Here is a 16459-nt window from a genome sequence, read left to right on the forward strand (position 1 = left end):
CTTGAGGAATGGAGAATAGTTGTCCAGCAATTCATTCACTTAACGTATAGTTAATGAGCACCTAGCAAAGATGATTTTGACAGGGTCACTGTCCGGCAGAAGCTCATCTGCTTATCAGAGGAACACAGAGGGAGGTACGCATCAGGACCCAGGGTAACTAGTTCTGCCTGTGTGAGTCAGAGAAGGTAACATTTGAACTTCTTCATAATTAGGATTGTGCCAGGCTTATATACTAGGCACAAATACTAGGACCTAGTTCCAAATGTTCCGGAGTTAGATACATGCATGTTTTTCCTTATTTCTCTTTAGGACATGAAAATTCAATAGTTAAAATTGTCAACATAAAATGTTTTGTCAAACCAATTATACTCTTTTGAATACCTTGTTTATCAGCTCTCATATGAAGTTCAGATAGATTTAATCTTCCTTATTTAATAAAATAATCTGGAACTGCATATATAATACTCAAAAATGTTTCCTCATACTCACATCTGTAATCCCAGTACTTTGAGAGGCCAAGGAGGGAGGATCATTTGAGGCCAGGAGTTTGAAACCAACCTGAGCAACACAGTGAGACCCTATCTCCCCTCTCCTCAGCAAAAAAAAAGAAAAACCACCTTCTTCATAAATTGGTCAATGTTCTTCAAGGTAGGGAAAAAAAATCACAATAATTTTTATTAAGTTTAATATCCTTTTAGATCACCAATTTTTTAAATTTCTACCCAATATCATAAAATTTGTTTAGTTAATTGCATATTTTATTTGAAGCAAGTCTGTTACTCAAATTTGTTTTAATATGAAATGTCTTAAATATATTCAGCTCAGTGACTAATACAAATTAAGACTTATTACAGTAAAAAGATCTAATGAAGACTTAAAAGGTTTTTTGTTTTGTTTTGTTTTGTTTTGAGACAGAGTCTCGCCCTGTTACCAGGCTGGAGTGCAGTGGCGCGATCTTGGCTCACCGCAACCTCTGAATCCCTGGTTCAAGCAATTCTCCTGCCTCAGCTTCCGGAGTAGCTGGGATTACAAGCATATGCCACCACAACCTGCTAATTTTTGTATTTTTAGTAGAGACGGGGTTTCTCCGTGTTGTTCAGGCTGGTCTCGAACTCCGGACCTCAGGTGATATGCCCACCTCAGCCTCCCGAAGTGCTGGGATTACAGGCATTAGCCACCCTGCCTGGCCATCACCTAAGTGTTAGGCCCACCATAAATTAACTCTTCTTCCTGATTCTCTCTCTCCTCCCTACCCCACTCATCTACTTTTAAAGTTAAAGCTACAAATGTAAACTAGGCAAAAAAGAAAAAAAAAGGACACAAATGAAATTGTGATGCAATCAACTCAGGAGGATCCTGTGGCTCATGCCTATAATCCCAACATTTTGGGAGGCTGAGGTGGGGGGACCGCTTGACCCTACTGTATTCCAGCCTGATTGACAAGAGGGAGACTGTCTCAAAAACAAAAGAGAACATAAAAACAGTAATGGAATTTTACTATATTGAAAAATAGTTCAAAATGTAGAAAGCTGTCATCCAATAGCTGTGCTATTTCAAAACAGTAGAAATACAGTTTTAATAAGATTCTACCACAATTCATCTAGAATTCAGAAATATATATAGTAAACCAGAGTATGGAAATGCCAATGAAATAACATTTTCCCTTAGACACAACTGACTCTCCTGCCATCTAGAAAGAGGTCAATGAAAAAAGGCATTTTTCTTCTTTTTTTCAGACTAGAATCCACCTTATTAACTTAAAGAAGGAAGACAACTCTACTCCAAGATAACTAAAGCACGCTAATGAAGGCCGGGTGTGGTCACTCACACCTGTAATCCCAGCACTTTGGCAGGCCGAGGCGGGTGGATTACCTGAGGTCAGGAGTTCGAGACCAGTCTGGACAACATGGTAAAACCCCATCTCTATTAAAAACATAGAAATTGGCCAGGCATGGTGGCAGGTACCTGTAATCCCAGCTACTTGGCAGGCTGAGACAGGAGAATCACTTGAACCCAGGAGGAGGTTGCAATAAGCCGAAAACACGCCATTGCACTCCAGTCTGGGCAACATGAGCGAAACTCCATCTCAAAAAAAAAAAAAAAAAAAAAATGCTTATAGCAGGAAAAACAGTTCCTAAAGGAGGATTATGACAGCCAATTTGTGAGAATAAAATCTATTCTATACTACAGAAAATCTTTTTCTTTTTTTTTTTTGAGATGGAGTGTTACTATAGGCGCCTGCTACCACGCCCAGCTAATTTTCTGTATTTTTAGTAGAGACAGGCTTTCACCATGTTGGCCAGGATGGTCTCGATCTCTTGACCTCGTGATCCACCCGCCTCGCCTCCCAAGTGCTGGTATTATAGGCTTGAGCCACCGCTCTGGCCAGATAATCTTAAAGTTCAGTAACAATGCAATGGAGTAAAGGAATTGTCTCTGAAATAAACACCAATCACAACATTTTAACAGAATTTAAAACTGTTTTTCTAACAACTAAAGCAAAGACAGAAAACAGTGATGTACATAAGTGACTTCATACTAAACAGAAATTGGGCATGCATACATATTCCATTCATGCAAATGAATCTGAATTTAGAATTCCTCATTTATGTTAATATTTACTAAGATTAACGAAATATCATCTCCCCTATGTAATGGAGTGAATTACCCCAGCAGAACAAAGCTAACACCCTTAAGTCTTTCAAATAAACAATGAAAGTATATACTATAAAAGAAAATTATCAGCCAGGCACAGTGGCTCACTCCTTTAATCCCAGCACTTTGGGAGGCCAAGGCGGGCAGATCACTAGGTCAGGATTCAAGATCATCCTGGCCAACATGATGAAACCCCATCTCTACTAAAAAGTACAAAAATTAGCTGAGCGTGGTGGTGCACGCCCTGTAGTCCCAGCTCCTCAGGGGGCTGAGGCAGGAGAATCGCTTCAACCTAGGAGTCAGAGGTTGCAGTGAGCAGATATGGTGCCACCGCACTCCAGCCTGGCCACAAAGCAAGACTCAGTCTCAAAAAAAAAAAAAAAAAAAAAAACGGAAAGGAAGAAAAAAGAAAACTATCTGAACAAGATCAGAAAGAAGTTAAATGACTCAAGTGGGAGGAAAAAGTCCTAAATTCCAAGAACACATACAAATACTGATTCGCTAATTCTGAAACTCTAAGCTAGTCCTATGAAACAAACTGTGAGAGAGACAGAGAGACAGAGAGACAGAGAGACAGAGAGAGAGAGAGAGAGAGAGAGAGAGAGAGAGAGAGTGTGTGTGTGTGTGTGTGTGTGTGTGCGCGCGCGCGCGCGCGCACGCTACTATACTCCACAGACACTTTTTTAGGCTACCTAACTACCTCACTTTAAAATGCATTAAATGTAATTTAAAATAGAAATGTTACGACAAAGCAAAAATTCTCGTGGCCAACATCGCACAACACAGTTTGTAAAACAGATTTGCACACCATACATCTGAAATAAATGACACTAACAACAATGATGCACAAATCTTTTTCTTCATTTCTACCAGTGCAATGCACACTTCAATAGTAACAGTAATACCTAATATTCAACCATATTAGTAATACTCATAAGATTTGTCTATTCTTGCTCACTGGTAGCTCCTGTGAAATAAATGTATCACTCACTTCCAAAAAAAAAAACACACACACACACACAAATCAGTACTCCTACTATGAGCTTAATGGAGGGGAACATTACTATTATTATTTTCTTCAATTAAAAATAAGTCCAAGATTTCAAAAAATATGTGGTCTTTGATTTGAACTTTTGAGAGGCAGTTAAATTAACTTCATAAGTGAACAGTTTTTCTGTTGTCTTTGTGTAACAGTTTCTCTTTACTATTTACATATTTACACTGAGATGAGGGTTTCATCTCAATTTTAAGTTATTAGGCAAACATAATTACAGAACAAACTTAGACTAGTTATCACAATTTATAGCACATAGTACAAACTGGTGAGTGAGCGTCTTATTTATTAAACTCAAGAGTGGAAGAGATCTCTGAAAGTGTTTGAAGAATACAACTAAAAACCAGGCTAAAGTAGCCAGTGAACAAAAAAGATCAATTTCTCCATAGCAAATTAATATAATACACTATCAAACCTTAACATTATTTAAAGGAATGCCTTAAGAGGTAGGTTTTTCGCCAAACAAAATACCTAACATATTCATGAATAACCAAAACATTCCAAAGAAAATGATAAGCTAGGCCAGGGCACGGTGGCTCAGGTCTGTAATTCCAGCACTTTGGTAGGCCAAGGCCAGCGGATCACCTGAGGTCAGGAGTTCGAGACCAGCATGGTGAAATTCCGTCCCTACTAAAAATACTAAAAAATCAGCAGGGCATGGTGGCAGGCGCCTGTAATACCAGCTGCTCGGGAGTCTGAAGCAAGAGAATCACTTGAACAAGGGGGTGGGAGGTTACGGTGAGCTGAGACTGCACCACTGCACTCTAGCCTGGGCAACAGAGTGGGACTCTCATCTCAAAAAAAAAAAAAGAAAGAAAAAAAAAAAAGAAAATGATAAGCTATATAAACACCTGGTATAAACTCAATAAACACATACTATCCTAAACCTTTGCCCATTCTTCTCACAAAAAATAGGCCCAACCTTCTTCCCAATGAGTACTTCAAGCAACATGGAGAGCAAAATATTTGTAGCATATAGGCCTAAGGTACATTATTGTCTGTTTAAAATTATGAACTCATCACACATACAAATGGCTCTTTAAAACGGTCCAGTAAACTGCTACACTATGCCTTAAACTGCTGTCTATTATGTACTTAAAAATATTTACTAGCAATTGGAGGTTAATACGGCAACTATTATGGGTGGCAATTATTGCTATTAAAAATATATAAATACTGTAACACCATGTGCTACTAACAACAAAATACTAAACAGAAAACATACATTAACAGATTGTAAATATTTTCATTAAAGAAAATGAGGGCCGGGTGAGGTGGCTCACTTCTGTAATCCCAGCACTTTGGGAGGCCGAGGCAGGTGGATCACCTGAGGTCAAGAGTTCAAGACCAGCCTGACCAATATAGAGAAACCATGTCTCAACTAAAAATACAAAATTAGCCAGGCCTGGTGGCGTATGCCTGTGATCCCAGCTACTCAGGAGGCTGAAGCAGGAGAAGTGCATCAACCCGGGAAACAGAGGTTACCAGTGAGCCAAGAGCACGCCACTGCATTCCAGCCTGAGCAATAACAGCAAAACAGTAAGAGCAAAACTCCATCTCAAAAAATAAAAGAAAGAAAATGAAAATGAACACCATGGAAAAAAGATGCTTTAAACACAAATTATAAAATCACAATAAATTGGGATGGAAAAATACCCTGTGTATAGTATTTTGGCACTGTGAAGATTAGAGAAATCAAGTCCCTTTTCCTCATTAGCCCACCCCATTTTGTTCTAGCTCAAAAAAATAAAAACCAGATTTCAAAGTTTCTACATTTACAACTATCTTCACTTTCCGCAAAAAACAAACCCCTTAAGACAGAAATAAATTAGGTCAACAACAGATTAACTTAAAAGCTTCAAATATAGAATTAATGGTCTTCAACAGGAATTATGTACTAATGTGTGTACGCATGTCTCAATTCAATAAGAATTTGAGATTATCACCCAGTTGTCCATAGTCAGGAGGATTCTAAGCAATAAAACATGAAAGTGGAGCATACATATCTGAGAATTAGAGATCACTCCCTCCTATCAAAGAGTACGTACTTAAATCTAGTTACAGGGTAGAAAATCACTTTCTCCATACTAACTCAATAGAGAAAAATAAATATATATGTAACATCTGGAAATTATATCTTCCCACAAGAATGAGTTCACATACCATAGAGTGTACCGTTACACTTTTCAAAAAGGCAGATTTAACACACTTTTAACTGGATGATTAACTGAGTGAATATATAAAAAGTCACCGGGAAACATGATGGACAGCATAAGAAAATAGTTTTGAGTCAGAAAGGTACAGCCAAGCATGCATTTAATACCATAGCTACAAATCTCACAGCAGCAAGAATAAGAAACACATACAATGACCCATATCATATACATACAATGGTGTTTTTCACACATTAGGAAAAGGGAATGGATGTTGAAAAATTAATTTAGGAAATATTATTCCATGCAGTAAAAAAAATTAGAAAACAAGTAAAAGACTAGCAGAAATCTTAAGGTGTCTGATTGACTGCACAATCAACCTTCGGTAAGTCATAACAAACATCTCAAGGTAATATAAACTGGGTGGGTATTACCATGGTACAGAACTTTAATCTCTTATTTCAATCTAATATGAGTATCTAGCTAAATTCTTTATAAATCCTTTCCTCTGTTCAAAAATAAAACCTACAGGCCAAAAGAAAAAATGCATGCTATTATTAAACACATAGTGTTCTTATAAAAAACATGCTTTTTTTGAACAAGGAATGATTATATCTCCTTCAGAAGTAACTATTCTATACAATGTAGTTTAGGCAATGTATTTTTAATATTCCAGGTTGCTGCTGCTGTATAGCATTTTTGAGAAAAAAAATCTCAATTTGAAATCAGAAAAATGTACAAGTCAGCAGTTTAATTAATTCAGATTGCTTTAATAGCACCTTATCCACACTTCATGTACAAGAGAATGAAGGCATTCCACGTTCCTTTAAAAATATCTATCAACTAAGCACTTCAATGGTTCTCTATTTCAAAGTTGCTACTTAAAAAATAACTTAAAAAAATTAGATTCAAAAATCAATCCGTTGTTTTAAAGAGGTTTTGGGAGAAATATCCGAAACAAAAACCTTTAGTCAGTCAAAATCAAAGTACAGAATCCTCTCCTACAAACGTGCTTCTCCAAAAGAATCTCAAGCATTTTATCTCTGTACCGTTATCATCCTTACTTACTTAAGCTTTTTCTTAAAAAACCAGGAGGCAGTGGTTGCCGTGAGCTGAGATCACACCACTGCACTCCAGCCTGGGAAACAGAGCAAGAGTCCGTCCATCAAAAAAAAAAAAAAAAAAGATAAAACAAATGATAAACCCTAAAGACTGGCTATACATACACATACTTTCATTTGTCTACAGAATCTGTATATACACAGCCATTACCAGCCAGCATAATATGTGGTAATTTGGGAGATCTCTGTACTTGGTACCTGTGTCACTGTGGTCACCAGTCACCACACAAAAACCATTTTAAATACACCTTGATCAGTATGCTTGCCAATCTGTGAAAGTCCCTGAACCTGACTGATACTAAATGACAGACAGAGGAGGGAAAAAGAGGCAAAAGAGGTTTCACTCCTACATACCAAAAGATCAACGGAAAACTATTACAATACTAAGAGAAAGAGTTACAACTTATAATTAAATTTTGAGATTAAATATCTGGATTAAAATATTTCATAAAAAAAATTTACCTGATCTTACTAGAGCGGGAGCAATACTACTATATCACTGGGTCTTTGTAGGTAAAAATCACGTGTTGATTTTTTGATCTGCATAAATACTGTAACACATTTAATAAAATAACACGTTTGAAAAGTTGGCAAGAATTTGCTTCTCTCCATTAGTATCACAGAAAAAAAGCATCTATGCCACCCATAATTAAATGTAACTAATTACAATTTGAACACTAAATTATTTATCCAGTGTAAACAAGGATTAAGAGGGAAATAATGCTTCTATCTACAGCCCGTGTTACCGAAAATAATTTCCAAAATGCATGCTCTCCAAAAGGGACTCGCCTCCCCCCCAAAAAAAACCAGGGTACACAACTTAAAATAAGTTGGGTGTTTTTAAGGCTAAATTAAATAAACCGTTCAGCCAATTTTCCAATTATATTGTACGCTTGAAACGTAATTGCCTTACATCTGTTTACAAATCTTTGCTCAATATTTAAACAAATTCGTACTCTCCCGGGCACATAGCTATACATACAGTAACTCATGCACAAAGCACATATTTAAAGACCATGCACTGCAATTATTAGCCTAAACGCCAGATTTAACAACGTGAATGTTTTCAGAGATAGGTAATACGACCCAATAAAAAGCAAAGATGGCATTTACCACCAAATGTCACTGCCACCGCCAGGAAAGAGTTGCTGGAGCCCTATACATTTTTAATTTCGATGAATCTAGACGCCGTCGGCGGGTGCCAGGCTTCCACGAGAACAATTGACACCCTAACTGCTTCAAGATTAAGGCAGGCGATTCAAATCCGAAGGAAAAGTTGTCAATTATCAGAGAGAGAGCGCGAGAGGCGAAGGCAGATAAAAGCGATGTTATCAAACCGCCCAGCTTGTTGCTTTTTTGTGTGTGTGTCGATTCGTTGTTAGGATAGAGAAAACAGTTTTTAAAAAAACACAGGAGGAGAGAAAGAAGAAAAAGCTTTCTCCACCTTCCGTCGGCTCGGTGCAATGGCTTTACGGCTCTCCAGCGTAGTAAGCCCCGAGAGGCAGGCGGCTGTCGATGTTTACAATCGCGGGAGCTTCGGGTGCAAGAGTCCTTTCCTGACACAATCGCATTCAATCAACTGTTTTCGGGCGGAATTGCAGGTGTCATTATGGAATTTAAAAAAATTCAAAAGGCAGGCGGGCGGGCTGGCAGCCCTATCCGACAAGGGGGAAAGAGGTTGCCGATCGGAGGCGCGGGCAGCACAAGGCAAAGCCTTCCACATTTAGGGGGGAAAAAGGGGGAAAGGGGAGGAGAAGGGGAGTGCGATTGCAACAGAGGGTGGGCGTTCGAAGTGCGACCCAGAATCCGCAGCTCTGAGACTTCCACATGCAAATTCCACGCCGAGCGCCGCGCTCACAAATGATTTTTAAAGAGCCAAATAAACACTGGATGGGATCCAAGGCGAGGGAGAGACGATCCAAAAGGGGGAGAATCGGCGAGAGGCGAACGGCGGGGAGACGCGAGGGAGGGGCGAAGTCCCGGCGGCGGGAGGAGAAAGTTGGTCGGCGGCGGAGGTCGGGGACCCCCCCCTCCCCGGCACAGCCCCCTCCCCGCAGCCCGGCTACTCACCAGCGAAAAGAGGTTGGAGTGACAATCCTCCAGGCTCGCCCCGTTCGCCACCCAGTTCGCTGCCGCAGTCATGATCCTCCGCGAGCCCGGCCGCCAGAGCGGGGCATGTCGGAGCGAGGCGTCCGAGGCGAGGTCGGGCCGGGCGGCGGCGCCTAGCCGGGGAGCGCGGGGCGGCCGGGCCGCCGCCGCCGCCGCCGGGGGAGGGCGCGAGGGCCGGCGGGCAGGCGGGAGGCGCCGCGGCGACGCCGCGCCGGGGGCGGCGGGCCCGGGCCGGCGGGGGGGTCCGCGGCGGCCGCGCGGCTCCTTCCTGCTCGGGCGGCGGCGGCGGCGGCGGCTGCGGCGGCTTCGGCGGCGGCGGGGGGCGCTGTCCGCGCGGCCCGGCGCCCTCCCCGCCTCTCAGGGCCGCCGCTGCCTCCCGGGCCGGCGCTGCGGGCCGGCCGCCGCCTCCGCCTTCCCTGCTCCTCGGCCGCCGCCGCTGCTGCCGCTGCCGCTGCCGCCGCCTTGTTTATCTCCAGCCACCGACTCCCCCTCGGCCCCCGCCGGCGCGCGAGGGGAGGCGAGCCCCGGAGCCGCCGCCGCCGCCTCGGAGCCGCCGCCGCCGCGGAGCGCGAACTCGCGAAGGGGGGGGTGCGGACGAAGCCAGCGGGCGACCCCGGCAGCCGAGCGACGTCCCCTCCTTCCTCTTCCTCCCCCACCCCCCCCTCCTCCCCAGTCAGCCTCGCTTCTCCTCCCTCCCCGGGCTCGCTTGCTCTGACAGCAATGGCGGCCGCCGACCGCGGCTCGGCCCGCCATTGGCTGGCGCCGGGTCACGTGACGGGCGCCGGCCGCGCGGGGGGAGCGGGGGGCGGGCGGGGGAGGGGTCCGGAGTGGCGGCGGCGGTGGAGGCTCGCGGGAGGCGCTGCTGAGCCGAGCGCGGCCGGGTCCTCGGGCCGGGAAGAGGGAGGGAGGGAGACGGAGAGGGAGAGAAAGAAGTGCGGGCGGCCGGGCTCCCCGGCGGGCGGTGGACTGCCGGCCCGTGGCTGCCGTGGGCTGCCCTGCGTGGCCGCCCCGCCCCCTCGCGGTGCACGGATCGTGGCGGGGCGGGACTATGGGTCCCGGGCGTGCCCCAGGCGACCACGGCGGAGGGCGCGGGTGCCCAGGCCTGTGTCCCCGCTGCCCAGGCCGGCTGGCGTGGCGCGGCGGCCGCTCAGTGGGCCAGGGAGGGGGTTCGAGTGATCTGGGGAGTGTGTCCTCGAAGGCTCGCGCCGCCGTCCGCCTTTTACAGAGGAGAAAACTGAAGCACAAAGGGATTAAGTCACTTGCCCGAGGTCGCACACCTGGGAAAGAGGAGTTCGGATTCGAACCTGCGCACAGTAAAGCCAAGCTCTTGGACTAGGTTTCACAGGCTTCGCCCAGGGATATTCACGGCTGCCATAGAGTAAGCGCTCACTGTGTTCCAGGCACTATGCGTTTAATACAGAAATGTTTATTGAACCCTTACTCCTAACTGTGTGCACTCATTCATTCATTCATCGCAAGTTTCCTGAGCTCCTGCTATGGTGCCAGAATCCGTTATAACTTCCAGGCGCTGTGCTAAGGCTGTGTAGGGAGCAGACCCTCCCTTAGCGGCATTCATTCAATCACCAACATTTCCTGAGAGTATATGCTCTGGGAGTCCCGAGGAGTGCTGCTATGGAGAGGTTCTCCCAGTCCTCAAGAAACAGATCCCCGAAAAAGTGGGGAGGAGAAAACAATGTCTTCACTAGTAAGCCTCCAAACATGCAACAGCCAGCTGTTTCAGGTGGATTCGAGTAAAAGATGAGGAGTCGATGGCTGGCACAGTGGCTCACACTGGTGATCCTAGCCAGAGGTTTAAAACAAGCCTGAGCAATGTAGCAAGACCCCCCCTTGCGACAAAAATTACCCAGGCATAGTGGCATGTGCCTGTAGCCCTAGCTACTCGAGAGGCTGAGTGGGGAGGATCGCTTGAGCGCTGGAGGCACAGGCTGCAGTGAGCTGAGATCGCATCACCGCACTCCAGCCTGAGTGACAGAGAAAGGCCTCTTCTCAAAAAAAAATGCATAATAATAGAGGAACGGTAGAAAGCAGGGGAAAGATGTGAGTGTATAATAAGAGGAAAGGGCCGGGCGCGGTGGCTCACGCCTGTAATCCCAGCACTTTGGGAGGCCGAGGCGGGTGGATCACGAGGCCAAGAGATCGAGACCATCCTGATCAACATGGTGAAACCCCGTCTCTACTAAAAATACAAAAAAAATCAGCTGGACGTGGTGGCGCGTGCCTGTAATCCCAGCTACTCAGGAGGCTGAGGCAGGAGAATTGCCTGAACCCAGGAGGCGGAGGTTGCCGTGAGCCGAGATCGCACCATTGCACTCCAGCCTGGGTAACAAGAGCGAAACTCCGTCTCAAAAAAAAAAAAAAAAAAAAAAAAAAAAAGAGGAAAGAAGTCTTAGACACTTCAACTGAGCTTTGAAACTACCACAAATACTGCCAAAGCAAAACTCATGAACAACATGTTGTAATGTGTATTATCATGCAACATATTGTTAACAATGAATGTCCTTACCTATATTATTTCACATAATTGGCAGAACAACTACCTCAAGTAGATACTGTTATTATTCTTAGGCTGTAAGTAAGTAAAGCTCAGAGGTGTGCAGTGACACCTCCAATCTCAGTGCATGGCTCAAACCCAGGGCCATCTGACTACAGAGCCCCAGCATGAATTCAGGAGACTCCTTAGAAAGATGCCTCTGGCTGGCTTTGCCATCCCTCTAATCGCATTACTTTGATCAACATAGTTTCACTCTCCGAGCCTCATTTCCCAATCTGTCAAAAATTGATCCTGATTGCTGGCCCACTGACCTCAGGACAATAATGAGAATTTCTTCTAAGATACTGTTGATGGCCAGGCGAGGTAGCTCATACAGGTAATGCCAGCACTTTGGGAGACCAAGGCAGGTAGATCACCTGAGGTCAGGAGTTCGAGACCAGCCTGGCCAACATGGTAAAACCCTGTCTCTAGTAAAAATACAAAAATTAGCTGGGTGTGGTGGCGTGCGCCTGTAGTTCCAGCTACTATGGAGGCTGAGACAGGAGAATCGCTTGAACCCAGGAGGCAGAGGTTGCCTTGAGCCAAGATCCAGCCACTACACTCTTGCCCAGGCAACAGAGGGAGACTCCATTCAGAAAAAGAAGAAGGATACTGTCGATAAAATGTTAGAAAATAAAAATAAAAAACACTCTGTCAACATACACTGTGTTACTTAGGCCTAAGCAATTCCAGGATATAATGTCAATCATATCCAGGGTCAATATATTTACATCAGAGGTGAAGGTGTTTTTTATTCGTTTGTTTGTTTTTTGTTTTGTTTTGTTTTTATAGAGATGGATGGGGTTTCTCCATATTGGTCAGGCTGGTCTCAAACTTGTGACCTCAGGTGATCTGCCCACTTTAGCCTCCCAAAGTGCTTGGATTACAGGCGTAAGCCACCGTGCCCGGCTGAAGGTGTTTATCCTACTCACCTAGTGACCAAATTGTCATTCTTCAGCAGGTTTAGGTTTAACTAAAAATAGTAATAATAGGCCAGGTACAATGGTTCACACCTGTAGTCCCAGCTACCCAGGAGGCTGAGATAGGAGGATCGCTGGAGCCCAGGAATTTGAGGCTGCAGTGTGCCATTATCTTGCCACTGCACTTCAGCCTGGATGACAGAGACCCTCTCTCAAAAATCAAATAAAATAATAAATCTTTCAGAGCAAAACCTAAAAGAAACATTAACAAAGGACTTGGACAGTTTATAGAATAGGAAAGACCAGCTTTTAAATGCATTTCGGACAACAGTGAACCACATATATAACAATGGTCCTATAAGATTATAATACCATATTTTTACTGTACTTTTTCTAAGTTTGGATATGTTTAGATACACACTTACCATTATGTTACAACTGCCTACAGTATTCAGTACAGTAACATGCCATACAGCTTTGTAGCCTGGGAGCAATGGGCTACACCATATAGCCTGGGTGTGTAGTAGGCTATCTCATCTAGGTTTGTGTAAGTGTGCTTATGATGTTTGCACAACGAGAAAATCACCTAATGATACATTTCTCAGAACACATCCCCACCATTGACACTTGATCGTATGTAAAATGATCCTCAACCCCACACATTGCCACAGGCTGAATGTTTGTGTCCTTCCCAAACTTCATAAGAAGTTTGAAACTCTACTCACCACTGTGAAGATATTTGAAGATGGGCCCTTGGGAGGTAATTAGCATAAGGGTGGAGCCCTCATGAAGGGATTAGTGCCATTATAGGAAGAGACACAAAGGAGCTTGCTTCTCCTCTCTCTCTGCTGTGAGAAGACATAACCAAGAAGAGGGTCCTTACCAGGACCTGAACTGAAATGGCCAGCACCTGATCTTGGACTTTCCAGCCTCCAGAACTGTGTCAAGTAAACGTCGGTTGTTTAAGCCACCCAGTCTATGAGAATTTGTTACAGGAGCTGGAGCCAACTAAGACACTTGTCATAAGAAAAAGCAGAAGTTAAAGCCACAAGGATTATTGACAGTATTTTAAAACTTAAGACAAATGTGGAGAGAAGTAGGACTCTCACACACTGCTGGTGGGAATATGAATTAACACTATAGCTTTGAATGTTCATTCAACTAGCATCAAAATCTATAGAGCACACACCCTTTGACCCAGCTCTTCGACTTCTAGAAGTTTATCCAACAGAGACACTTGTACGAGTGTATAGGCATGCAGTGCAGGGATATGAACTATAGCATTGTTTGTAGAGCAAAAACTGAAAACATCCTACATGTCCATCGTTTGGGGAAGAGTTAACAATATAATTTAACCCCATGCAGCCATTAAAAATAATGAGGAAGCTGGGCACAGTGGCTCACGCCTGCAATCCCAGCACTTTGGGAGGCTGAGGGGGGCAGATCACCTGAGGTCAGGAGTTCGAGACCAGCCTGGCCAACATGGTGAACCCCTGTCTCTAAAAATAAATAAATAAATAAATAAAAATGAGGAAGTGCTATTTGCCCTATTACAAATAATCTCAAAAATAGATTATTCATTGAGATACCTCTGGAAGGGTAACAAAAAGCTAGTAGTAACATTCGTTGCCTCTAAGGAGGGGAACTAGTGGGACTGGGAGTTGGAGTGGGATTACTTTTTACTGTACTCTTTGCCTTTTCTTTTTTCCTTTTTCTAAAAATAACCAAATGTTGGCCGGGTGCTGTGGCTCACGCCTGCAATCCTAGAACTTTGGGTGGCCAAGGTGGGTAGATAATTTGAGGTCAGGAGTTCAAGACCAGCCCAGCCAACATGGTGAAATCCCATCTCTACTTAAAATACAAAAATTAGCCGGGTATGGTGATGCACGCCTGTAATCCCAGCTCTTTGGGAGGCTGAGGCAGGAGAATTCCTTGAACCCGGGAAGTAGAAGTTGCAGTGAGCCGAGATCGTGTATTCTAAACTCTAATCTGGGAGATGGAGTGAGCCTCTGTCTCAAAAATAAATAAATAAAATAAAATAATCAAATGTACATATAATCTGTTCAGTGCAGTAAGTTATAAACAACACAAATCAATAAATAAAATTGAAAACAGAGTGATCAATCAAATAGCATCATAAAAGTAAACTTAGAGCAAATAGACAAAACAAGACAAAAAAGAAGAAAGAAAAACACCCTCGTCCAAGATTTTCTTGGCTGTCAAAGTCACGGCCCCAAAGAGAAGGAGAAAATACCAGAAGTGCTGCTTCTGGTTGTGCTGACACCACGAGTACAGAGTGGGAACCCAAGGAGCCCCGTTCCAGTCGCAAATGCACTATGGAGCAGCCTATGATCTTGGACAAACTTTCTGGGCCTCAGTTTCCTCATGTATGAAAACAACAACTCGGGTGATCTTTCAGATCATTTCTAGCAACGAAATTCTTTGACACTGCACAGTTGAAATTACTGATAAAGATCCACAAAGTTCTTACTCAATAGAGAAAGCTATGGGAGTGGATGAGAAACCTCAGGAGATAAGATTAAAGGAAAACAAAACAAAAACCAGCAACTGACTAACAGGAAGCAGCAAAGAACAAGGCTCACAGACATCTCAGTCCAGGCCCCTATGTGGAAGACACCTGACAACCATCTTTATGACTTAGTTTCCCCATTTGTGAGATTGCCTGCTGCCCAGCGGGAAACAGAAGTTTCAGGTCTTAGAACAACAGGTTACTTCCCTTTCACGGTTACTAAATGTAATGGCAGAGAGAAAATGGAAGCAAAAATATGACCAGAGGAGGAACCATCTATTAGAAAGACCACAGGAAGCTGCCACAGCTGCAGGGTGGGAGCATTTTGTAGGAGTTAAGAATGTCGCTTCAGAATAAGAGACACCTGGCTTCCAATCTCTGCTCTGTTGGGCTCTAGCTGTGCAGCCTTGAGCAGGTCATTTAACCCCTGTGACCCCCATTTCTTCCTGTGCGTTGACCTCCCAGAGTGTTAGCTCAGGGAAAGTTCTTAGCACAGTGCCCGACTCCAAAGGCAATGATCAATATCTTATAACCCTCACAGCCACTTGTGCATTCTTGTATGAGGAAGAGCATCACCCAGTCACATCACATGAAGGGTTTTTCCCTGTATAACCTAAACTTTATTGGATTTATTTTATTACAAATAACAGAAGTACAGAATGCCAGCTACAGAAATATACCAAGAAAAGGGGAATACTCTTCCCTCTACCCTGCTGAGATAACCAAAGTTCTCACATTGTTGTAGATAACCACTCTCTTTCCTCCGGACTCATACCAACCAACACAACTTAAAGACACATTTCTAAGAGATTTGTGTGTGTGTGTGTGTTTTATGAAAATGGGATCGTGTCACATATATTACTTTGCAATCTGCTTTTCCCACTTAATAGTTTATCACAAATACACACCTCCAGACCTATATATCTGCATCTAACTCATTCTTTTATTAGTTATGTAACATTTCACAGAAGACCTGTGCCATAATTTATCAATTATTCCCCTATTCCTGAACGTTCAGGGATTTTCCAGTGTTTTCCTACTTTAAATAAGGGTGCAATAAATAGCCTTATCCATATATCCTTATGTACTGACACTTTTATTTCTGTAGAATAAAGTCCCCAAAATAGGATTGCTTTTTTATTGTTAATAAATGTGTATTTTTATTGTTAATAAATACAGCCAGAAGACTTTTCCCAAAAGGTTGCAGCAATGCACACATCACAGTCCCTGGAGCTATACAGGGAGAGTGTATATTTCCTCACAATTTTGCCAGCATTTGGATGTTCCCAATCTTTAAAATTGTTGCCAACCTGAGAGGTGAAAAAATATTATTATTTGTTTGCATTTCCTTTTTTTTTTTTTTTTT

The 16459-nt window shown here is 43.6% G+C and overlaps 1 protein-coding gene across 3 annotated transcripts in view; it reads right to left on the bottom strand.

Moving 5' to 3' along the window:
- Positions 1-9329, bottom strand: part of MED13L (mediator complex subunit 13L) — a 307838-nt gene extending 298509 nt beyond the window's left edge. The window contains exon 1 of one of the 3 annotated variants that reach the window (XM_017529524.1): positions 9054-9329. In XM_017529524.1, the coding sequence (XP_017385013.1) occupies positions 9054-9125 (72 nt within the window). In that variant the 5' untranslated portion in view covers positions 9126-9329. The remainder of the gene's footprint in view (positions 1-9053) is intronic. The other 2 variants (XM_017529525.2, XM_017529526.1) reach the window with 2 other exon arrangements.
- Positions 9330-16459: the final 7130 nt, after the last annotated feature.

This window comes from Cebus imitator, unplaced genomic scaffold (assembly GCF_001604975.1).
Source record: "Cebus imitator isolate Cc_AM_T3 unplaced genomic scaffold, Cebus_imitator-1.0 Scaffold59, whole genome shotgun sequence".
In the NCBI taxonomy this organism is placed as follows: Eukaryota; Metazoa; Chordata; class Mammalia; order Primates; family Cebidae; genus Cebus; species Cebus imitator.